The sequence below is a fragment of the Tenrec ecaudatus genome, chromosome 16 (assembly GCF_050624435.1).
Source record: "Tenrec ecaudatus isolate mTenEca1 chromosome 16, mTenEca1.hap1, whole genome shotgun sequence".
NCBI classification, from domain to species: Eukaryota; Metazoa; Chordata; class Mammalia; order Afrosoricida; family Tenrecidae; genus Tenrec; species Tenrec ecaudatus.
The window spans coordinates 63,208,379-63,233,819 of NC_134545.1; the positions used below are offsets into that span (position 1 = coordinate 63,208,379).

Sequence of the window (25,441 nt, forward strand, 5' to 3'; positions counted from 1 at the left end):
CACACACACACACACACACTGGCAATCAACCTACAGGGACACACACACACATTTTAGCAATCAACCTACAGGGACACACACACACACACACACTGGCAATCAACCTACAGGGACAAACACACACACATTTTAGCAATCAACCTACAGGGACACACACACACACACACACACACACACACACACACACTGGCAATCAACGTACAGGGACACACGCACACTGGCAATCAACCTACAGGGACAAACACACACACACATTTTAGCAATCAACCTACAGGGACACACACACACACACACACACACACACTGGCAATCAACCTACAGGGACACACACACACATTTTAGCAATCAACCTACAGGGACACACACACACACTGGCAATCAACCTACAGGGACACACACACACACATTTTAGCAATCAACCTACAGGGACACACACACACACTGGCAATCAACCTACAGGGACACACACACACACATTTTAGCAATCAACCTACAGGGACACACACACACACACACACACACACGCACACGCACACGCACATGCGCGCGCGCTAGCAAGGCCTCCCCCCTCCCTCCGACCGACCGACCTCCCTCCGAGGGGGGGGGGGTGGGCTGGCTGGAGGCGGCTGGAAGCAGGCAAGTCTCCTGGTCGCTGGGCACCTGGGCACACCGAGAGGGGGGCATGCCTCCTTCGATCCGGGGGGCGGGGAGGGCGGGACAGGCCCGGAGTCCCCGCGGCGCGGGGGCTGGCGAGGCGGGGCTCGCGCGGCCACCCTGCGGGGCTCCTCGCGGGCTGCCCGGGGCCCCGGTCCCGCCCCGCCCCGCCCCGCCCCGCCGGGCGCGGCCCCCGCAGCCCGCGGGCCGCCGGGCTTTGTGGTTCGCCCGCGGCTGGGCTGGGCCGGCCCCGCCGGGTGTCGCTGCGAGCATGTGCAGACGGCAGCCCGAGGCCGAGCGGGCGGGCCAGCCCGGGGACCGCCGGGCAGTGCCAGGTCTGTGCGTGCGCTCTAACTCCCCGCGCGCCACCAGGGAGACGGCTGCCCGGCCGGCCGGGGCTGATGTTTTCTTGCTTCTGTTTCAGCCTCCAGGACCATTCCTTCGGCAGCGCCGCCGGGACCGAGTAAGTCATCCTTGCCGTGAAAATAGCACTCGCATGCATGCCTTTTCCTGGCCGCAACTCTCGGGCAGGTGTCCGCCACCGTGGCCAGCCTCTCTCCCTGGTGATCCCATGCATTGTCTCCTGGAAGGCTGGGGCTGCCAGACGTGCTGACTGATGGGCCTTGTAGCAGCTGCGGGAGGGAAACGAAAACAGACTGCGGCTTTCCAGGGCCGAATGCCCCTAGATCTGAGCTCTTGGAGTAAAGATATTAAAAAACAAACATCTATTTGTCAGGTCCGAAAGGATGCTTGGCTGCATTTAGCCAACGCTGGCGTCAGTTCTCATGGGGTGCGTGCTTTATACATTTGCAGCAAATAGGAAATGGGTATGAAATTACTTAAGCTGAGTGCAGGCATGTGATAAACAGGCTAAACTTATTCTCGCCTTTTCAGTCTCTAGATTTTGGCGGTGGGGTGGGGGTGGGTAAGACACCACCAACTACTTTTCTTGCCTGTCCTTTGTCATTTTTTATCTTCTGCCCTCAAAGATCTGGCTATCGGAGTAATGATTCATTTGGTCTTATGATAATAACTGTTGATTAGAGCAACTGACACTATTTGAATGTAGAATGAAGGAGGGTAGTGTTTTACCCAAGGCCACAGGCACAGCATTTTAAAACATGTTTACAGTTTAGGAGTTTCATTCACATCCTCCTTTTCTTAGTGCGGTCTACAAGTACCATACATTAAAAGGTAATCATTTTTGTTACCATGTGTAAATTCCATGTAATATATGTGTGTGATACAGGTGCTATGGTAGTTTTTTTGCCACACTAAACTCCCGATGCTTGCTCCTGGGATCTTTTTGTGAGAGTCGGGGGGGGGGGGGGGGAGTATGGCTGTGTCAGTGTTTGCACTCAGCCATGTCGTGTATATTAACACCGATGTGTTTGCTACAGAAAGCCCAGGTAACTTGGGCGCTGCTTGCTGAAGCTGCAGAGCAGGGAAATAAAGTTAGCCTAATTCGAGTTCCCAGCTCTACTGCTGTCCCAACCCCTTGGTGATGGAGGGGTAAGAACCCAAGCTCCCCAGCACTTGCAGTTTCCCACTTTGTTTGGCTTCTGTGATGGGATACACTCGTCTCCGAGGATCCTGCTTTGAATTCCCTTTGACAGAAGGCAGGGCTGACGTTGGAAGATGTGCTGTGAAACCTTCATCGGGAGCCCACATCCTGCCAATGAGATGGCTTGGTAATCTGTGCAGCCCCTTCGCTTTCGTGCTCGCCTGAGAGCAGAGGAAGGATGCTTGCCAGGGTGTGCAGGCCAAAGATGGAGCCTTGACTTCCTGGTTCTGGGGCTCAGGTACTGGCCTCCTCCCAGCACTCTGCCCACAGGCACCAGGTGCTTTCCAGGCCTGACTGTCAGAAACTCTGTGAGACTGAATCCCCTTAGTCGGCCACAGGCTCAGCAGCTTCAAAATGGAGACGCTTCTAGATGGCCCTGGGCAATTTACAAACTAAACAAAACCTTTACAGTTAAATTCTGGAGAGAGCCACCTACCTTGCCTCTGGTACTGATTGCATAGGATCAGGTTCTTACTTTCAGAAAACTGACAATGCTTTTTTTTTTTCCTTTTTTTTAAAATGCGCCAAGGGACAATGGGAACACTGCTAAGTGGTTAAGGTCCAAGGACGGCCAGAAACAAACCAAAAGCTTTTCCGCATGGACCAGGGTCACTTAAAATTGGTCATTGTTGAGTTGTCCCCTCGTCTGGCTCACCGGAGCCCTTTTCTCTGGGTGGCTGGATGTGTCTCATGGCTACAAGTGTCAGAGAGAGTGCCCTATCCTGACAGACAGCCCTCACAGGGGCCCAGGAAATGTTTGGATGGGGTCTTGGGGTCCATAGGAGAGATATTTTCTTCTGTTATGTGTTTTGCAGACAAGAAAACTTCGTCTTCCTTCCTGCCCCTCTCCCACTCCTCAGATCACCTATTTATTTCCTTCAGGACTTGCAATTCCACTGAGAGATGATTTATTTTGGTTTAAGTGGTGACCCTTATTAAAATGGATATTAAAATGAAATATGTCCCTGGGAGGTGGATTCAAGTTGTCATGAGTACTTTAATAAGAATGATTTCATCAGCTCCTCTCACCTAGCAGAGATCCACCTGGCCAGCTGAGGGTCTTCAAAGGGTCAGTGGGAAGGTGGAGTTGGAAGGGAGTCAGGATAGTTTGTCTTCACATCTCAGTGCCAGGCCTGGCATTGTCTATAGTCAGGATCAATGTGATTTCTTTTTCTATCCAGATTCTTCCAATACTGACTGGCCTTGGCCTTTCCTTCAGTACCCAGAGTGTCCTTTCATCGATTCTTTTTCTAGGGTCATTTCCTATGTTGTCCTGGCTACCCTGCTATTTGCAATGAAGCCTGGCCCCAAATGAATTCTGACCAGTTATCACCCAAAGCAGGGGTTTTCCGAAAGCCTCATCAGAATCAACCAGCGTTTAGGGAGGGGGGACTTGTGAAAACCAGTTTCCCGGGCTTTCTTCCCCCGTGAAAGGTCAGCAGGCGTGACTGGGTCGGAGGCAGGCTTTGTTATCCTTGGCTGCCTTTGACGTGGCCCACGCCTCCCCCCACAGTCCTGCTGAGCAGAAGTAAACATTGATGGTCCCCTGCCATCCTCAGGATCCATTGCACATCGGACCGTTATGATCCAAAGGGCTTTCACTGCCTGTCCCTGGAGAAGGACATCGTGCTCTGTAAAGTGGAGGACCATCCAAAGAGAGCAAGACCCTGGGCGAGATGGACTGACATAGTGGCTGCAAGCAGGGGTGCACACATAGAAACAAGTGAGAAGGTGGCGCAGGTCCTGCTGGGGGGTGTGTGTCAAAGGTTGCTATGAGTCAGAGCCATCTGGAGGGCACCTGAAGCAACAGCGTTTGGGGAATTGTGGGAATTGCTGCATGAAAGGTAGGAGTCCTCCTAAGGAAACATCAGTGTCCACCTTGGCATCCTTTGAGCCAACATCAAACTGTTGAGAAGAGGACTGGTTGATGTGTGTCTGCCTGGCAAACTCGCGTTTCTGGTTTCCACCCTTGGTGAGTTGAACTCGCGATGGGGAGGGGAGGGGATGGTGGGAAGAGCTCCAGGCCGTGCTGACGCAGGTGTTTGGGGGCCATGCTGGCAAACCCGGCAGGGGTCAGTACTTGTGCAAGTTGTCTCTAGAGAATACGCCATGACGTGGAGAGTCCAGGTTCCCTTCTGGCGCTGACCAACCCCATCTCATCGCAAGCCCCTTTCTTACTCCAAGTTTGGCGCGTCTTTCCCCATGGCTATTCTAAAAAGCAAGAGGCTCTCCGTTTATGAACGCTGTGTCCACGGCCTCGTGGTTATGCATCCACCCCTACCGACAAGGTTAGCATCTGAAACCATCAGCTGCTCCTTGGGAGGAAGTTAGGGTTCCCTCCTCTTTCCCGTGAAGCATCATCATCTCAGAAACCACCTGTTCTATGGGGTCGCTATGAGTCGGAATAGACTTGCTGGCAGTGAGGTTTGGTTTTGTTGTCTGGGAGACCTGGGAAGACGGACTGAAGAGCCATTGAATTCCTGCTTCTCGGGGTGGAGGGTGGTGGGGCAGAAGTGAGAGGGCTTTCACTGTTTTCTGCCCTAGACTCCCGGGTAAGACTGTGAAATGGCAGCTGCCCGCTCTCAGGCTGAGATGAGAGAAGGTGAGCTCTGAGGTGCTATCTGGGTTGCTCTTTTTTATTTTTAAAATACATTTTATTTTTAGAGCAGGTTTAGGTTTAGAGATAAAAGAAACTGCATAGGAAATACAACACCCCATTCCTCTGCATACAGTTTCTCCTGTGATCCTGTGAAATTGATGAACAAATATTGATTCACTTTCATAAAGGAGCCCTGATAGCGTTGTCAGGTAACCAGTGGCCTGATAATTACTAGGTCAGTGGTTTGTACCTACCAGTCACGCTGCGGGAAGAGGTGGGTTCATTTGCTCCTACAGAGATGGACAGTCTCAGAAAGATTAGATAGGGTTGCTATGAGTCGGAATTGGATCCATGACAGTGAGTTGTTTTTGTTTTTTATAGAGTGCAGGTTAATATTAAAGAAAGCTTTATTCTTCATATTGTACAGTTATGCAGGTTTTGGTGAATGCATGGTATCCATTACCCAATGTAACAATTTCATATCATACAGAATAGTTTTAGATCCTTGTCTCTCTCCCTGAGCCACTAGAACTCACTGAATTCTTATGGCCGTAATAGTTTTTGTTTTTACTATCTCGGCATGGTTTGTTGGCTGGTTTGTTTTTGACAAGCGTCTTTGACTTGGCCACATGCATCTCCGCGTCTTCCATGCGTTTCTAACCTCGGACAGCTTCTTTCTTTTTGTTGCTGGCGAACACCATTTGTGTAGCATGGCTTGTTTGCTCACGTAGCTTGGGACAATTAGGAATGAGGCTCCTAGAAGCATTTGTGGGCAGGTTCTGGGGCCACAAGGTTTCAACTTTGAGTAAACACTTGGGCTGTAGAAATTGTGGGGTCAAGTGGTAAAGCGATGACTTTAGCTTTGTCATAAATTGCCGGAGTGGTTGAACCACTTTGGACAGGCCCGGCAGTGAGTGAACAGTGCCTTTTCTTCATGCCCTCTTGCGAAGTTGATAATGGTAGTGTTTTGAATTTTAATTTTGGCTGCGAACAGCAAGGTTGGTGCTCTGAACCCACCAGCCGATCCAAGAGAGAAAGATGAGGCTTTCTGCTCCCATCAAGAAGCCCACTTTCTCCCCTGTCCTCCAGGGTCACTATGGTTTCTGTTTGCCCATTGGTTCTGTAGGGCTGTCGCATCTCATTGCTATTTTGATGTGCAATGTCCTAACGACACTGGAAGGAATCGTGGTGGCAGAGTAGTTAAGGCCTTGGCTGCTATCTGAAAAGTCACGGTTCCAACCCACCAGTCAGTCTTCCTGAGAGAGATACGGCACTCTGCTCTGATAAAAAAATGTAACCTTGGAACAAAGTGGCTCAAGTCACTTTGAGAAAGTAAACACCCAGGTCACCACCACCCTGATCAAGAAGGAGAACATTGACAGCTCTCCAGAGAGCTCCTGGAGTAGGTGGCCCTTCCCTCCCTGCCCCCTCCTCCCTTCCCACCACCTCCTGATAGCCTTCAAAGTGTGCGTCTTTTGGTGTGAAAACCATTCTTCTTTTATTTTTCTTTTGTAATAGTGGTCTTATACAGTATTTGTCTTCATGAAATTACTAACTTTGCTGAGCATAATGTCTTCCAAATTTGCCCATGGCATGAAGTGTTTGACTGCCTCATCATTATTTTTCCGGCATGCATAATATTCCATTATATGTATGTACAGAGCTTTTCCATTTCTCCGCAGACAGGCATGTTTTCCATCTTTTTGCTATTGCGGGTAGTATAATGCTGTGACAAACATGTGTGCGCATACATTTGTTCTCTATTTCTTTGGCATATATACCAAGTAGAGAGATGGCTGGATTGTATTGTGTTTCTATTTGCATTTGTTTAAGGAATCAGCATATTGTTGTCCATAGTTACATCCGGGAAACCCTGAAGAAGCACTTTTACTCTGCTGTGTAGGGTCTCTCTGCGTCAGGATCAACGTGATGGGAGCAGGTTTGGCTTTGGGTCAGTGGCATATGAGCATCTTTCTATATGTCTGTTCATCACCTGTGTATCACCTGTGGTGAGGTGTTGGTTGACATCCTTTCCACTCTTTTTAAATGAGGTTTCTAAAAAATATTTATTGTTAAGTTCTAAGAATTTTTTCTAAATCAGACAAGTGTTCTGCAGACAACTTTCTCCTAGTCGGTAGTCATACACCTTTTTGTTTTTGGTTGATACAGGGAGAAACATTTCAAATAGGGAATAAAGTACCAACTCTGAGCATTTCATGGAAAATGGTCTCGAGGATCAGTTCCTTCTGCATCTCTGGGCAACCCTAAGACTTTTAATTCTGCAGCTTAAAAGTCTAGTTGATAAGAATTCCATAAGATAGGTGACTTTCATGTTTTATTGCCAGAAACAATAAGAAAAACGTATTGCCATCCAGCACAGAGACCTACATACTTTAAATACTATTAAAAACCATTTAACCCTTATTATACGAGGAATTTCTGGAATGAAAGAAAGGTTGCAGTCATTCAATTTCAGAACTAATGGTCAGGTCACAGTGTGCAGTTTGATATCACTGCTCTTGATGAGGTCAGATGTTCACAGTCTCTGAGGGAGATCTTGAGGTGACTGGTTTTTAAGTTTCTGTTGACGCTGCGATGTAGGAAGAGGATGCCAGGCTCTGGTCATCTGGGCTTGTGCTTTGTGTTGCTTTTCTCCCAGGATAAGGAACGCTTGGCAATGGGTCCCCACTCTTGAATCCCGTTTTATAATTGGGCTAGGGTTAGCCATGGAAAGATGGCGCCTGGGCAAACATTCCATTGAACAGCCTTCCAACAGATAGGTACATGTTGACTCTTGGTGATCCACTTCTGTGTCATAGTATTAACTCTACTGCAAAGGATTTTCGAGGGCTGATTTTTTTTTTAAAGAAATAGGTTACCAGTCCTTTCTTATGATGTCCCTTTGGATGGACACAAATACCTGCCTTTGTGTAGCAATCGCAGTGTGCTCACACCCAGGAACTCCAGAGCCACCAGAGAGGGACTGCAGAATTGACTTAAACTTGATCTTCATCAAAGTAAATGAAAATCACACTGAAAAGAACTCCCATGCGTGTGCCCTGTCAGATAGTCGGGAGGTCTACTTCAGCTGCTGCATCTGTGAGCTTGCATTTGTGTTTTCTTGAGTGGCGACTGGAGTTTTTCATAAGGTCTTAAAATTGAATTAAAATTTAAGGCCCATCCTCCACTTCAAAAAGCCTCTGTGGCTTTTTATGTTCTGGTGCCAAGTTTCCATTTTAACTAATTGTATTTTGAGGACAAAGATTAATAAATCAAATAAGGGTTCAAAAAGAAGTTCTTGCCAAATTCCCAAACAATAGGTATTGTTGAACTCGGGTTGGACCTCTAGTTGAGTTCTTTGAAAATACCAACTGTAGATGTCTGTCCTCCACTGATACTGTTACTGTGTTAGGTGGCTTCTGTTGGGGAACATTTTTATTTTCATGACAAAGCCCCCAAAAGTCAATCAAAGGAAATGGCTCTAGTGGAGAACAAAGCCATGCTTAGTCATTGAATGGTTGTTTTTCCGCATTATGGTCAGGGTGGGTTGTCAGCAAGACAAAATCATGGCAGAGCTTGGAAATCTTGTTCATTTGGTCAAGAGACATACTTTTCTAAGCTGGCCAAAGTTTTTAACTGCCAGTGGGAACAAGATTTTTCAGCAGTTTGAGAGGGCTAAAGCTTGTAGGTGGCCTTTGTCTAATACATTACAAAACCATCATTTAAAAGGGATCAGAAGAAGAGAGGACTGGAGTTATCGTGGATTAGTTCTGTGGGGAAATTATACCTCAATACCAGCAAAAAATAGGTATGTTTAAGGCTTCCATTATTGCCCATTGTCTAAATATTATGTGCAGGTTATTTCTTTGCTATTGAATTCTCAGTGTATTATGGAATCTCCATACATCGTAGAGACCTGAGTCTGTTCCCACTTGGCGTCCTTTCAATGCAAGGTGTAGATTTAGGTCTCTGAATTGCTTGTCACCTTGTGCAAGAGAAGTACAGAAAAGAGTAAGTTTAATAAAACGAACAGAAAGTTGGCCTTGCTAGCTTGGTTGCTAAGGATTTCTCGTGGTGCTGTGGGTCAGGCGAGGGGCTGCTAACAGCAAGGTCAGCTGTTCAAACCCACCAGCTGCTCCTTGAAGGAGCCCGATGAGGCTTCTGCTCCCATAAAGACAGCGAGAAACCCTACATTATGGCTACTATGAATCACAATCGACTCGCTGGCACCAGGATTTTTGGTTAGCTTGGTTGCTAAGATTGGTGGTTTAAACCCATCAGCTTCTCAGTGGGAAAGAAACACCTGGCAGTTTCTACCGTAAGGATTTAAACCTCAGCCCAAACCCATTGCCGGCCAGTAGACTGTGGCTCATCGCAACCCCGGAGCAGCAGCAGGTAGAAGCCACCTGTTACAACTTTCTCATGAGTGGGGCTGATGAATTTGAACCATTGACCTTTAGGTTAGCAGCTGAGCACTGAAGCTCTGCACTACCAGGGCGGCTTCCCTAAAGATTCCAGTCTTGGAAGCCCTGTGGGCAGGCCTCTGTCCTACTGGGTCACTATGAGAAGAAATCTACTTGAGTAAATATAGCAACAACATAACATTTTTGCCAAAAGGTCTATTGGAAAAAAACAAACAAAAACCCAACGTGGTCAGTGTTACCCCTTAGGAAATTTGAGCAGCACAGGTACAGCGCCCGACTCGCTAACAATTCAGAACGGATTGCTATCAAGTCATCTTACGACAAGGCCTGCCAAGAGCCAGAGCTAATGGTTTGAGTATTGTCCGCTCTGTGCTGAGCACTAGGGTGGTGTGGTCAGTGCTAAGGAAGAAAAAGAGCCTCCCAAATAAAGGATCATTTAGAGACACATTTGCTGAGTCTTAACCAGGACAATGACAGATCTCCAGGAAACCCTTGGTAGGATACCCTAATGGCGTCGTAGGGGTCACAGAAACGGCCACTCCAATAGGACGCGGAGACCAAGGGAACCATCGAGAAGATTAGCAGCAGATCCGTCCGTCACAGTTGCAGGTGGAACTATCCAACTGGGGAAAAACAAAACAAAACAGAAAACCCTCGATTGGGATACCCTATTGCAGATAGAAAACTAGCAGGAGGGGTCTGAGGCCCTATGACCAAGGCAGTCAGGGTATGACCCATGACTAGTCGACCCCGGTGCCCAAGTTTCCGAAAAGGGCTAAGCTAGGCAAACCCCCCCCCCCCACCACCCCGGGGCTAGGCTGCCCCTCGCTGGGCTGGCGGGGGGAATGGTAGCAATCCACATTTAACACGCTCTGCCTGGCGACGAAGCTCTTCACAATGCCGTTGATGGTCAGAAAGAACTGAAGCTCTGTGGAGACTCAACAGTGGATTAAGGGTTCGGATTGTAATCTGTAGTTTTCTGCCAACCTGGTGCTCAAAATGTAATCTCTAATGCACTAGGAAAAGGAAATGACAGCCATTTCTTCCCCTAGAACTAGCAACCAATTAAAAAGATTTCAGAAGGGCAAAGTAATCAAGGAACATCCTCAACCACACTCATCACCGTTGTGTTGATTCTGATTCTTAGGGTCCCTATAGCCCAGGGCAGAACGGCTCCATTTTGGTTTCTGTGACTTTAAATCCCTATAGGGGAGGAGCTAGTGGGATTGAACCGTTGATCTGTGGTTAGCACGTGCCTGTGTAGGCCACTTCACCATCCGGGCTCCTGGGAGAGGAGATCAATGGTTAATAAGATGTCAGAATGAGGAGTAAACATTCATGTCAAAGGATGATGGACCCAGCAGGTGGGCATTGACTTGTTTGGGAAAACTGGGGGAGTTTGTGAGGCCTGACTTGGTCCCTAAAGATTGAGTAGGAGTTGAAGACAGGAAAAAAACAACAACATTCCAGTCTGGGGTGGGGTGGGGTGTGGGGAGATGGCTTAACTCGGGAACAAAGGGCTCATGGTTTGAGAGAAGGGCCTCTGCCACAGAAATGCTTACTCCAGATTCTGCGGGGCGGAGGATAGCACTGGAGAGTTGTGAACAGAAAAGGATCGATACCTTTTCATGAGGTTGAGAAGGACACTTGCATGAAAAGAAGTGTTCAAGGTTGTCTGAAGGCCAATTTGGAGGCTACCGAGCCAGCCGAATTGTCACCCATGTGATCTGGGACGGAAAGGGCCTGTGGTGTAGCCTCCTTTGAACCAGCATTGGCTCACTCACCATGGTGAGTCCTTTAAGTACCAGGAGCAGCAGGTCCTTGCTAAGGTCTGGTTAGCATCGGGGATACAGAACACTGCGGCATGGGGGTGTGGGGGGAGGGGTCACTTCTGGGTACGAGCTTTTAAGCTCACCTGAGAGGTAAATGTTGGGATGCCACCTACCAGCCTTGTTGGGGATGGAAGCTGGTCTGGGAGTCAACAGTGAGGATTGACACGTGTTTTCAGTTTAACATGTTAAGATCATTCTGGATGATTGCTACTCCTGCTGCAGCTGACAGTTGGATCTGACACAGTTATTGTTCCTTCTCCTCAGGTGTGACGAAGACACAGTCACCCTACATGAAGACCAGACTGACTTTTCCAGACTCAGGTACAACCCACCATTGCTTGCTTTCTTGTGTATTAAGGACAGAAATAACCTGGATCTCATGTCTTTAATCTTCTTGAATTTTATTTATTTATTCACACATCTCATTTTTCTACTAGATTTATCTATTATTAAGGGCGATTTTTGTCTTGTGTAGTTTTGAATTTCCCCCTTCACACCCAGTATCGCGATCACTGCCATCGAGTCGATTCTGACTCATACTGACCCTACAGAACAGGGTCAGAACTGTCCCTGTGCGTTTCTGAGACTCACTGGGGAGTGGCTAGTGGTTTCAAAATGTTAACCTCATGGTTATCCATGTAACACCATATATTACACCACCAGGCTCCTTTAGTACTCCAAATAGTGTTGGGCTAATATTAAAGATATATTAAATACTATATATATAATAAGTACCTGTTGAGTTGAAGTCCATCGGAATAATCACATAATAGACCCTAAGGAAGAAGTTCTGGATTCATTTATCAAACATGGCTTTGCGTGTCTGGAATCTGGTCTTCATCATGGTACGGTGGCCAAACCTTCCTAGTTAACCATTTCTTCATCGTTTACTTCATACCAGGCACTCTCAGGCGCAGCCCATTAGGGGAAAGGAAGCTGATGCTTCTCTCATTCTGTAGATGGTGAAACTGAGGCACAGAAGAACGAAAGGTTATCTGCGATAATACAGCCACGATGAGGCAGAATTGTGACTTAAAGCTCTCTCTCTCATAATCCACTTACTGGATAATGACATTAACCCAAGCCTGTTCTGTATGCCAGAAAACACTTTGAAAAAGACAGACAAATCCTTGGTCCCAGCATCCATTTTACAGGGGGAGATAGGTAAAAACATAAAAAAGGGCCAGGCTGGGTAGTAAGTGGTATTAAGTTAAAGGTAAAAAGAATTTTCTTAGAAGGACAAATCGTCCAAAGAGGCAGCTGGGATGGTTTTCTAAAGAAAACTACACATGGTTTTATTTATTTGTTCATTCATTCATGAGTATAAGGCCAAGAAAGGGTCCTTGGATGGTAAAGCAGTTAACAGACTTGAATGCTAACTGAAAGATTAGTGGGTTGAGTCTACCTGAGCGGAACCTTGGCAGAAAAAGGCTTGGAGACTCGCATCTGAAACCTCCCAGCCATTCCAAACTATAGAGCACAGTTCGACGCTGACACACCTGGGGTTACAACTTCTTCAGCGTTAACTTGGTGGCAACTAGTCGGTCGGTAAATCCCCGTGAAGAATGAGGCCATCAAGCCCAGAGAGGGTATCGTATAGAGAAGCTACAGAGGGCAGAGAGCGGAAGCAATCACTTCAGGGCAGCAGGAACTCAGAGTTGGTCGGGGTGGTGAGACACGAAGCTGGAGATATAAACCGAGACCAACTTTCTAAGGGTTGATAAGCCTTGCTCAGTAGTCTGGAATGTATCTTGGAGGCACTGGGGAGACTAGAAAAGAAGCCTTGGTTTTTAGTTTGCCAATAACCCCGTTGCCTGAGGCCCCACATGAAAGCAACAATAGCTATACTATTGGGTGTGGGTTGGGGCCAGCTTTCACGATCTCTGAAAGGTAGATGCTGCGTGCACTTCATGGGAGAACATGAGCGTGGTGAAGTGAAGAGTCCCAGGGCCCACAGGGAGTCAGTGGGAGACCTTCGTGGACTCTTGCTCTTCTCTGAACCCATGGTCATGCCCAGTGATGGCTTCTGCAGGCCAGTCGTAACAGACATTTCATAATCTGTCTTTCTCTCCTTTGGGAAGTGTTCTGAGGAGCTAGCCATGTACTAGAAACTTATTTCTAAACATGGCTTTTAGGTTCTGGTTTTATATTTGTGTAATAGGAGGATTTTTCTTTATTCCCTCACTTTCTAATCTTCCAAGTTTAGAAGGTGAATAAAATGACACAAAGTTTGGGGCGCCTTGAAGACATGATATAAAAACAACATCCAGGTACTATTTTAGGAACGATGCCTATAAAAAGGAGCATCTTGGATTTGCGAACTCACTTTTTTCCTTGTAATGTTCTAGAATTCTCCCTGAATGAGGACTATTCCGGCAACTGTTAAGGCAGTGATTTAATCCTTGTTTTTTTTGTTTGTTTGCACAGGAAAATAGAGTACATAGATGAATATTAATTGTTTGAAGTGAAAGAAATGCACATCAGACAAAATAGTGTCATTCCCAATTCATAATTTGATATTGGCTTCTAAATCCATTAGTCAAATATATACATTATGATATAAATATATAATATAAATATTACCTTTAAGGGAAAAAAATCACCTACTCAAGTACCCACATGGTTTAATTGTTTAAGATTTAGCCCTTGTCTTTTCAATTTTAACTAGGTAACAAGCATTCAATTAAAATAAACCCTAATAAACTTTAAAAAAAGTTGTGTTGTGAATTGGGTGAAGGTTGACAGAGTAGATAATCGGTTTGCATTCCACAGTTCATGCACATTTTGTTTCAGCTCATCCGCTGCAGTCCCTTAAATGGATCATCGTTCCTTCTCCCTGCATTTCTTGTTACCGTTCCCCCTTCTTTCCTCGCCCTCCGATGTTTTGTCCTGAGGTAAATGCTGCACATTTTATCTTAAGCGGTTGGCTTTGCTATCATGTGGGTCGGTTCCGTTGTCGACCTGACAGGTGAAGGGGGTCCCACTTGCCTGCCTCTGTCCAGTAAGCTTAGTCTAATCCTATTACCTTTGAAAACTGAGGCAGTAGTAATTCAGTGGTCGAATTTCCACCTGCGGAAGCCAATGCCTCTCATGCATAGCCACAGCCCATCTGTTGGTGTGACTTATGCGTTGCTATGATGCTCGATGGGTTGTAAGACAGACTAAGAAGAAGGGCCTGGGTACCTAATTCCAGAATGTCGGCTGTGAAAACAAATCACAGTAGTCGACATAGTTGGGCCTGTGGTTGTTATGAGGTGGAGACTAACTTAATGGCAGCTAGCAATAATTACAACACTTTCAATGCCTCTGAACGTTATGGAGATTATTTAAATTCATCGAAATATATTTTATATAAATTAATACAAATATCAAATCATTACACAAATCCATATAAATGGTACTTATTAAATTAAGTACATATGCCTTGAATCAAGATCAGGGGTAGGAGAGTTTGTAGACTGAGATGACAGCGCTGGGTCTGGGCCTTCATTAGAAACCTAAAGCCTACTGCCCTCCAGTCACTTCCGACTCATAGCAAACCTACACCTGGTTTCCAAGACCAAATCGCTTGACTAGCAGACAGCCTTATTTTTCTCCCTCTTGGGTTTGAACTACTGACTTTGAGGCTAGCAACTCAACGCTAACCAGAGCTCAGCACCACCAGAGCCCTAAGATTTGAGAAGACAGTCTCTATCCTGGATGTCTTATGTTATTACTTGTGAGAGGGGAACCTGACACATGGGAAATGTATATAGTTGGTCATTACAACCAACTACACACATTTCTACAACCATATCTACATAAATCTCCATGGGCAAAGACTGGAAGAAAATATGGAGGGTATAAAGAAATGAGATTCACATGTCTTGGTCTCTTTTTCCTGTAAAATCTTCCACGTCTACACTAAACATAACCCCAGGTCCTGCATAAGTAGTCAGTGGGCACCGCACGTCTCCTTTTCCTGCAGTAGTTTATTCACTGTGTGTGTGTGTTTTCTAAATGGGGCCTTTCCTGCTTTAGAGATGAAGACAATAAGGAAAATTACCCCGACGCTGGGCCTCTCCTAGAAGAGCCTCATCAGCATGTAGAGGCGAGCCTGCTGGTGGACGGCGTGCTGCGGCCCAGCATGGGCAACTTGAAGTCCCGGAAGCCCAAGTCCATCTTCAAAGGCGACAGCGGGAGGAGCCACACAGAAAACCAGGTAAGGGCCTCTTGCTTTTCCCCTCTGAGCCACGATGAGTGCTTCTCTGGCAGGACCACAGTCTGGCAGGGGCCCGAGGGTGTCCTTTTGCAGGCAGTGGTAAGGCATTGAACCCACACTGAAGACTGTTGGTGCTTGTGTTTAGTCGTCCAGTGCTCCGGACATGCTAACCGTTTAGTTTCTTTAAAACTGGATGGAGGCCCTGGGAAGTGCACATGTCCTAGGATGTCCTTCAGGTTGGTGGCACCCAATGCAGTCACTGATGGTGTTGACACCTCACCGCCATCTCCATGTCTACCCGAAAATGCCGAATCTTTATCAAGGTATACTATCAATTTTGAATGATAGGGTAATATGTGATACAAGAGTTGTTAATTGCTGGCATGTCGTATTTCTTACATTATGTGAATACTAGTCACAAAATTCTTGTGTCAAAGAGTGCTACATAGACCTCCCAAACTCTTAGCTAGAACGCTAACACGTTGGACATGTGATCAGGGAGGCCCGTCCGTGGAGAAGGGCATCATGCTCCGTATAGCAGTGAAGAGGAGGAAGACCCTTGACAAGATGGGTTGCTGGCCCAGTGGCTGCAACCCTGGGCTTACTCAAGGATAACCATTCCGAGGACTGCTCGGGAGCTGGCACACTTCCTTCTGTAGCACGGGGGGGCGATGGTGGGACCCACTCAAAGGCACCCAATGGAAACAACATCAGAACACTAGTAACTGAGTGGAAACCTCAAAAGGACTTTTCCTTTAATTGGGAGAAAGAGGAGGCTGCCTATGCCCATTGAGAGCTACAATCTCGGAACCCCACGGGGCGGTGCTAGCCTGTCCTAGAGGTTTGCCATGAATCAGAATAGACCCGGTGGCAGAGAGTTTTCTTTGTTTTTCCCTTTAATGATGACTTTACTCTCAACAAAAAATATTGATAGAGGTTCTCAAAGACTAATTACCACACTATAATCACCGCGACACCGGAAAAGCTGACATTGGTGATTACAAAAGCAGCAACAATAAATACCAACATGTGCGTTTAGCATGCACTGTACAGAAAAAAATCACACGAGTTCTTGGGTGATAACGGCAACTCTGACGTTGGCATGCTCCAAGGCTACAGTGGCTGAGAGTTTTAGCCTCGTGAGTGTTCCAACACACGGAAACCGGGCTTACCAAAATGTGTGTGCTGTTAGAACCAACTGTGGTAACATCTTTGTAAAAAATAATGCATTTCTGCTAGAACACGGCCCAGAAACTTAACAGACAGTCCTTCTCCTGTCACACTCTGAGCGCGTCCCCCACCGTGGCCCACGCCCTCCTCCGGGAGCCACTGACAGTGACCAGGCTTGGCCGCCCGCAGCTGGGAAGTTGCAGCAGACTCATGAAAGGCTTGGGGACGCATGTCTCAAAAATTACTCACGGACACAGCTCTCCCTGATACGCACGGGATAGCCAGGAGCTGGACTTGATTGGAGGGCAATGTTCTAAATGGATCTTCAAAATGGGATTTGACTTTGACTTAGAAGAGAAGCTATGTTCGTTGTGGGTGAGGGCGAAGGAGGAACCCTTCCTGCCTCTCTCACTCTACCCACTTACCCAAGGTGTTGAGGCTTCTTCCCAAAGTGGGGGTTCTGCTCCCCGACTTACCTGCAGCTGTGCTCTCCGGTTGCAGGGTAGCAGCCTGGAATAAACACTCACGGGTGTGTAAGGAGACCTCAACAATTGAGTGGAAGCATTCCATTACCTTTTCATTCTTTTTCCACAAACGTTTTAAACCTTTCATGTGCTGTGCTTGTATGGACCGCATGACCTGCTTCTCCGAGGTCCATAACGATTTAAAGTTACATGAGTAAATGAAACAGCTTTTCGATTAAACTCTGATCATGGATTTGCATGTATATACTTTCTTTTTGCTACTTCTGTGGGGATGGAGCAAAGAAAGTGGATTTGTGAATCTTAAAAATAAAACAATCCTTCAGATAATTCATGTTTTTGCAAGGCCTTCTGAGTATCATCTACTTTTAATCTTACTAGGAGGTTAATGTTCCCAGCACCGGTTACACCTGTAATGCACCTGCATAGTCTTTAGAGCCCCACCTGCTCCATGAATATTACATTTGCTTTTGTGTTAACCCTTAAATGTTAACCTGAAGAGTAACGCGAGCCTCTAAGAAGAACAGATTAAGCATCTAGCAAATTTAAGACCAGCCCTGCTTAGCAAGTGAGCACTGGGCAAGTTTCTTTTGAGAACAACCTGGGCTGGGAAATTTATCTGACCTTTTAATTTCATTGTGGGCTTTGTGCATTGACTCCTACCCTCAGCCCCCTTCCTTCCTTGGCACAAGAACCCTCATGGCATAGTGGTTATGTGTTGGGGTGCCAACCACAGGGTCCACAGTTTGAACCCACCAGCAGCTCTGTGGAAGAAAGGCTTGACTTTCTACTCCCTTAAAGCGTTAACAGTATCAGAAACCCACGGGGGCAGTCCTGTCCTCTGTCCTACGCAGTCACTCTGTCAGAATGGACTCGACAGCAGTGAGTTCAGTTTGGCTTTGGTTCCTGGGCATAATGATCTCCTTATTTAGCCAATGAGCTTTGCAGCGAGGGAAAAATGCCCTGGCCATTTATGAAGCTGTGTTATGATTATCTGAAGCTGAGTATCAATCTCACTGCTAACGGAGGTGAGTGTGAACACCACGTGAGTTGTGATGAACTCAAGATCTCCCTGCTACTGAATGTACCCCAGCCCATGTGTGGTCAGGAGCACACTGCTTGGGGTGACTCAGCATCCATAAGGCCTCTCCCAGAGTTGGAGCTGTTCCACGGAGGGCCTGACCGTGACTCTGACTGGCAGGGGCTCCCCTGTACATTTCGGTCAGCCATCTCTCCACCAGGTACACTCTTTCGTGGTCATCTTATAGTCTGAGCTCACAGAAATTACACAGTAGTCCCTTGTCCTCCAGTGTTAACATTGTGTGTCATTTCTACTCTGTTGTCCAGATGTGAGGATGATGCAGGACTGGACAGTGTTTTGCTTTGTTGTACATAGGGTCTCTTTGAGTCAAAACTACCGCGAGGATACCTAATAACAAGAACAATCGGCCTGACAGAAGACCAGGGGTCAAGAAGGCAATGCAAGAATGTCTTTGAAGAGGTTGAGCTATTTGGAATAAGGGGAATATTTATTTCAACCAGGATTAGGCTTTATACAGGAAGAACTTGAATAAGAACCAGTTTAGTGGCTAGTCTCTGCCCCCCTGGCTCCACCCCCCTAAAAAACCCCCCACGCTTTAGAGACATTAATATTAGAGTTCATTGTTGGGATGAATTTGAAGCTCAAACAAAGTGGTATAAGTCTGTGCCCATCACAGTAGAATCCCATAAGTGTTTGCCATTGTGTGAAATGCCTCACTACATAATGCCTTATTGTCTAACAAGATAGCAAACAATCTTCCTAGGGCCGACAACTGATTCCAGGCATGGATAATAAGTTGCCACAATTTATGAGAAAGTAAAAGAGTCCCTGTACTAATCACCCTGTAAATTAGCCTATCAATCCCTGACGACTTGATTTGGAAGATCGGACTCCACTAACAGCACCCTCTCTGCGTCGTACGTCCTCCGGATCCCAAAGGACTTCGTTTTAGCAATGGAAGATCGGTTCTGCGGCTCGCCAGCTGGTACCTGTTATGCAGCCTCCTGTCTTCCTTCCTGGTGGCTATGTTAGCAGAAAACAAACGGTAGGAGACGGGACTAAGGGCTTTTCTGCGGGAGCTGTGTTGCCAGCCCGCTTCCATGGGGAGCCCGTCGGTCAGAGTTCCTCCACGGGGCTCCAGTAGACGTGCTGCTGACAGGCTGGACGAGACCCAGGTCTGATGGTGAAATTTGCATGTTTGTCTTTCCCAGAAATGGAAGCCTCAAACCACCGCCAGTCACGACGATAGCCTATTTACCAGGGTTCTGTTGTAGAAGGCATAGTTCTTCGTCTTTCCGCTTCGGACTCTGAATTCAAAGAACGACTCCAGTTGATTCCGAGTCAGTTTGTTCGTTCTCGCCAGAAGGAACTAGGCGTCTGCTTCCAATTATAGATCTACATTATGTGCATTTCTATTAATGCAGCACTCCAGTGATGGGCCGCTCCCAACGAATAAAAGAAAGACAATTATCGGGATAGCTGAGTGACTTGGAGATTGAAAGCTAAGATGCACCCCTCACGGGTTTTTGTTTGCTTTTCTGGGCGAGGAAGGTCTTTCCGCTTTGAATATGCCTTTGAGGATTCGCAGCTTGCGGCGGGTAATGCGTCTGAATGCACCGTGATTGCAACAACTGGGCTTTGTTAGAACATGGCGTTGGCCCGCTCTTTGTGCCTGCTTTCTCGGACACATGACCTAGCCACTGCAGTACAGGAGAGCTTGCGTCCAGTGGGTGCTTTTGAAAGAAGCGCCACTCCTTGCCAAGAAAGCTGGTCCTTGGAGTTTGCATTTTGCGTTCTAGTTTGCTCATTCACGAGTCAAATGACTGATATTCATAGGACGGGACTTGAGGAAATGCAGGGCTCCTAAAAGCGAGGCCAGATGCCTAGATGTTCGGGATCATTTGTGTCCCATGGAACATCCGATTCTGATTTCAAAACCAACTTGTTCTTAAGTGATGGACAAGCATTCCGCTAGAAAGGAACCTGGAATATCTGTGAAGTAATTCCAAAGCGTCTAGCAGTAGGTTCAGCCGAAATACAGAAATGCACACATCTTAAAAGTCAGTGAAATGTTATGCTTGGGATTTAAATCGTAGAAAATGATTGTGTTTATTTTAAATGACACTCGAATGGAGTTTATATTCAGAACAACATAGCAGGTCTGAGTCTTTTAAGTTCACAAGCAATGGAATGTTTGAACACTGGGCATTGTCATGCTTGGGGCCACACTATTTAATTGATATTTTGCCTAAGATAGAAGATGCAGAAGGATGCTTTCAAAAATCAGCAATTAGTGGTTTGGGTTTGTTTGAGTGTGGCAAGGGAGGGTAGCAAGAGTCAAACCCACTGTTTCCACATCCCCTGAATATTCAACAGAGGTGATAACTTCCTGACAGGAGGAGCGTTAGCATTCTCTGTTTGGCCTTTCCTCTGGGCATCTTTTGCATAGCAAACGTTTTTATTTAGCGGATTTATGATTTCCCTCACATACTCCCAGAGACAGTTTCTAATATATAACCATATAGATTCAGTTCACAGTCAGGACCTACCGACATCTGGACAAGAGGAACATTCATGGAAGACTTCCGTGCCCACCGGCACCTGACATTCTTCCTTTGGGTTCTGCATTAGGCCAGGTTGACTAGCGAAATAAATCCAGGGACACTTGTATATGTGTAAGGAAGAACTTTATATCGAGAAGTAGTTATATATCAAGGAAACATCCCAGCCCAGTCCAACTCTACTCCTCAGGTCCCATACTAGTCCATACGCTCCCTTTCAGACTCATGCAGCCACACGCAATGTTGCAGAATGCAAGTCCATAGCCCAATGGGTGCAAAGTCGTGTGGATCCAATGGTGGTGCTGTACATCACAGCAATCAGGGTTCGCCGGCAGGAAGGTGAAGGGAGGGTCCTGAGCCTCCTTCTGGGAAGGCCATGCCTACATGGATACACCATCAGGCTGTGACCTGATTGACAAATGGAATACCACTCCTACACGTTTATATAGCTCTTCTAGTTGACATGAAATTATGTAACTCTCACAAGTTCTAAGACTGGTTAGGCAAGTCCTGTAGGTGTGTCTAAACCTGCTCACTTCTGAGCTGTGAAAGGGGAACATTAGGTGCAGCGGGCTCCGTAAGTAGATAGTCAGGCCTTTCTTCCAAGACACCTGCGTGGCCTGAACCTCTGACCTTTTGGTGAATATCAAGTGCATTAGCTATTTGCAGTGACGCTGTCCCAGACACCAGGGATCAGGAAATATAACCTTACATTGGGTGCCCTAAGGTAGGAGAACAAAATACTACCGAAAAGCGCTCAAAATAGCAGACAACCTGAAGCAGAATAAAGTCAATTAGTCTTTGTTTCTCGTCTAGACCATCAGAAACTAATGAAGTAGTCCTGTTATTAATGCGAAGAACTAAACTAAGCAAAAGAGCATTCATCTGGTTAATTAAGTATCACCAAAGAATCTGTATGCCACCCTCTTACCATTTGATCAGGAATCGGAGTTTTGTAGGAGGATCCCTTAAGCCAAACACCTGCTTTGCTATTCAGGGAACAAAGGAGCAGGTCTAGGCATTGATTTCTCTCTGTGGCTAAATGAAGCTCCGGATCCCCGTGCTGCTGTGATAGAGGAATAACTGTGTTCCCTCCCTTGCCAGAAGAAGATGGTGGTGACTGTTTTCCGCTAACCCAGCCTGTGGGACTATGATTAGGAGGGCGTTGTTGTTGTTTTTAAAGTTTAGTTTTTTAAAAAGCTACCTTGCTGTAGAACCTAGATTTGACAGTTTGGGCATCGTCAGCCGTGGTGGCTGAATTTCTGCATCCTTGCAGATATGCAAATTTATATCCTCATGTACTTGGTGATATTTATCCAAGAGCATGGTGTTCTTTAGGCAAAGAAAACAGCTTAGCCACGTCTTCGCCAGTCTGCTGCGGAGCTTGGAAGCAGAGCTGTTTGGGAAGTCTGGAGGGCAGACGCGCACTGCACTGACATTTTGGATAACTAGGAGTCTTCGATCTAAACTTTATCAAATATAGTTAAATACCCTTCTGGGACTCAGATGGAACTTTGCAGCCCCAAGTAGTCACCAGATAATGTAGTCACCAGAAACCTACTGGAAGCCCTTTACATTTAATCTAAACAAAGAGAAAACAATTAGTATACATATGTGTAAGTATCACATACTTACAGAGAATGAAGTATTTATTCTCCATCTGAAATTTAAATGGAATTGGATACCCGTATTTCTACTTAATAAATCTGGTGACCTTAGGCGATATGAGTGCCGTATTTAACCAAACTCCCCTCCTTCCAAGATAGGAGTAAATGATTGCCCCATTTGGCATGAAAATAGGCAAAATTTTAAGATATTAGTTTATTTTCCAGTCAGATCCATCTAGGGAAGTTTCAGAAGGCAGAGGAAGGAACGTCAGCAGCCTCTAAAGCTTTCCCAATTCCAAGCTCACTGCCATCGAGTCAGTTCTGACTCACAAGGCCAAATTAGAACTGCCCATGTGGGTTTCTGAGATTGCAACTCTCCTTGAGCGTAGAAAGCCTCATCTTGCTCCTTTGGTGCAGGCTGGTGGTTTTGAAGCGCTGACCTTGGGCTTACGAGCAGCCCCATATGTAAGCACTGTGTCTCCCGGGCTCTTTTCTCTTGTTCTAGAAAGCTTATTATAATATTCATTTAGCTCATGTAATATTCATTAGTGCTCAAACAGCCTAAAGTATCCTGGGAAACGCTGCCCACAATCTTGGAATAATAAAGCCTTGAGAAATCTGATAAAAATGTTTAAATATGTGTGGGGATTTTTGCCCTCAAAACTCCACCCTTGACCCACCTCCTGAGCAGAGCCATCATTAAGTGGATCTGGAGGTTGACTTTCACGAGCCAGCCTCTCTGTGAAAGTGAATTACCAAAAACAACGCAACTTGGGCCAAAAGCAGAACGAAAGGGCCATGTTTCCAGCATCCACGAGACAGGAAAGGAGCGGCTAGCCAGAGGATTCCAGCTCTGAAAATTGCTGCCCTGTGCTGATGTGGGGGTAGCACACCATGCAGTCTCACTGAAGCATTATTTTATTACATAGTTAGTGACCAGGCAAAAATGGCCTCTGAGTCGCCATGCAACCGTATGTTTCCACTCAACTAAGTGCAACTTGGTTTTGTGCTCAATCGTTCATCACTGAGCTCCTTGCGACTTTAATTATTGCCTTACAAGCTGTAGCCACAATCGGGGGGATTTTTCGAGGAAGAAAAATGTTCAGTTTGTCTCCTTTGTCCCTTACCATGTGGAGCTGCCCTACTCTGACTGCTCCGCTCAGATCCACTGCCTTGTTCCAGGGAAATTCCCAATGAGAAAAGTCATCCTTCTGTTAAGATTTTCAGGTTTCTCACCGGAAAGTAAGGAGTTCTGGTGGTATAGTGCGCTACCGATTGGGCTGCTAAACACAAGGTCAGCAGTTCAAACCCACTGGCTACTCTTTGGGAGAAAGATGAAACTTCCTGCTTCCGTTAAGATTTATAGCCTCACATACCCCCGGAGGCAGTTCTACCTACAGGGTCACTGTAAGATGGAATTGACTCACTGCCAATGGGCGAGATGCTAAGGTAGTTAAGATTCCCAGCTGTAACTTACCCTAAATGACAGGGGACACTGTCATGGCTTATTGTTGACTCTTGTTGCGTGAGCTACTGCTCTTAGAGACCTCATGGATAGATCGCAGAAGGACGGGTCCACAGTCATGCATCTTTGTGTTTGACTCCATTGTTTCCTCCATGTGTCATTGGAGCTGTCCCTCATTTCACCGACCCTCTATTTCACCAACCAGCACCTTTCTCTCGGCGACTTAGCCAAACTAAGTGAGCTGAAGTCTTACCCTCCTGCCTTCTAAAGAGCGTTCTGGCTGTATTTCTCCTGAGACGTATCCGCTTGCTGTTCTAGATGTGAAAATGGCTCAGCGGCTGCATCTGGCCTCTCACTACCCAAGGGGGAGGGAGAAACCAATTCACCCAGTTGCGAGTAGGCAGAGGTCAGGCATGCCTCCACCCTGCCTCCTTCCTCCCCTTCTTCTGGTCTACTGGTTCCTCCACAGACATTCACCTTTCGTGTTGGGTTTGATGGTTCTCATCCATTATGATGGCCACGGAGAACCCACAGACAGCACTGCCAAAGAAGGGGGCTGAGAGGAAAGGTGCCAGGCACTGTAAATAGGGATATGGACATTGGTCCACAGCAACACTTCTTCTCAGCAAGTCCTCAGCCTCTCAACCACACCGTCTCTTGGCCTCCGCCTCAGTGGGCCCAGAAGCCAGCCGCTGCTCTGACTCATGGTCTCTGTGCTACTCCTGTTCTAGCTCATGATTTCCTTGCCTCAGCCTCGGTTCTCCGTCTGGCTCCTTTGCTGTCTCATGGTCTGCACGCCTGTGGCCTCAGCCTCTTCACAGATCTGGACTGTGCTCTACAGGTGGCTCTTGTTGGGTGGTCCTGGGGCCCGCTCTCTTTTCTAGGATGGCTCTTATGCACAGACGAAAGGTGTTAAGGTATGGTTTCTGCCTTCCAGCAGGCCATGCCCCTAAAGCAGCGGTTCTCAACCTTCCGAATGCCACGAGCCTTTCATACAGTTCCTCATGTGGTGGTGATCCCCCAGCCATAACAGTATTTTCGTTGCTACTTCATAACTGTAATTTTGCTACTGTTATGAATCATAATGTAAATATCTGATTTGCAGGATTTATTTTCATTGTTACAAATTGAACATAATTAAACATAATTAAAGCATAGTGATTAATCACAAAGCAATATGTAATTATATATTGTGAAATATTTATGTGTTTTCTGATGGTCTTAGGTGACCCCTGTGAAAGGATCGCTCAACCCCCAAAGGGGTTGCGACCCACAGGTCGAGAACCACTGCCCTAAAAAAATAAAAGGAGATGAGTTACACCTTAGACTAAGGTGGAGACTCAGACTATATCCCACCTTAATCCTGTCCATTAGCACAGCAGAAAATTCCCTCTAAAATTGGATTATAACCACAGGCATAGAGGCTAGAATTGACAACCACCTCCTGGTAGATTCCTGTGTGCTCCATGCTGATTATGTATGTATGCATTATTTACATGGTTCATTGTATTTCAAAATATGGTATCTAGCTTTTTCACACACATCACAGTTCAGATAGATGAATTTCTCCCTTGGTTTTCTTTTCCTTTGCTCAGTTTTCTCTCGTTTATGGAGTGATTGGATTGACCATAGGTTAAATCAGGCTCCCTGAGCTCTCTAAATCAATTTGCTGCTGGGTTTTCATGTGGTTTCATCCAGAAAATATTGGCTGTGCTGCAGCCATGACCTAAACCCAAACCAAACCCATTGTCATCGAGTCAATTCCAATTCCTAGTTATCCTACAGGATGGACTAGAATTGTCCGGCAGGATTTCCCAATCTCCCAGGTGGCACAGTGATT

The 25,441-nt window shown here is 46.5% G+C and overlaps 1 protein-coding gene across 1 annotated transcript in view; it reads left to right on the top strand.

Moving 5' to 3' along the window:
• Nucleotides 1-1,040: 1,040 nt before the first annotated feature.
• Nucleotides 1,041-25,441, top strand: part of FAM13C (family with sequence similarity 13 member C) — a 153,822-nt gene continuing 129,421 nt past the window's right edge. The window contains exons 1-3 of the mRNA XM_075534251.1: nt 1,041-1,117; nt 11,338-11,394; nt 15,094-15,274. Coding sequence (XP_075390366.1) covers nt 1,056-1,117; nt 11,338-11,394; nt 15,094-15,274 — 300 coding nt within the window. The 5' untranslated portion in view covers nt 1,041-1,055. The remainder of the gene's footprint in view (nt 1,118-11,337; nt 11,395-15,093; nt 15,275-25,441) is intronic.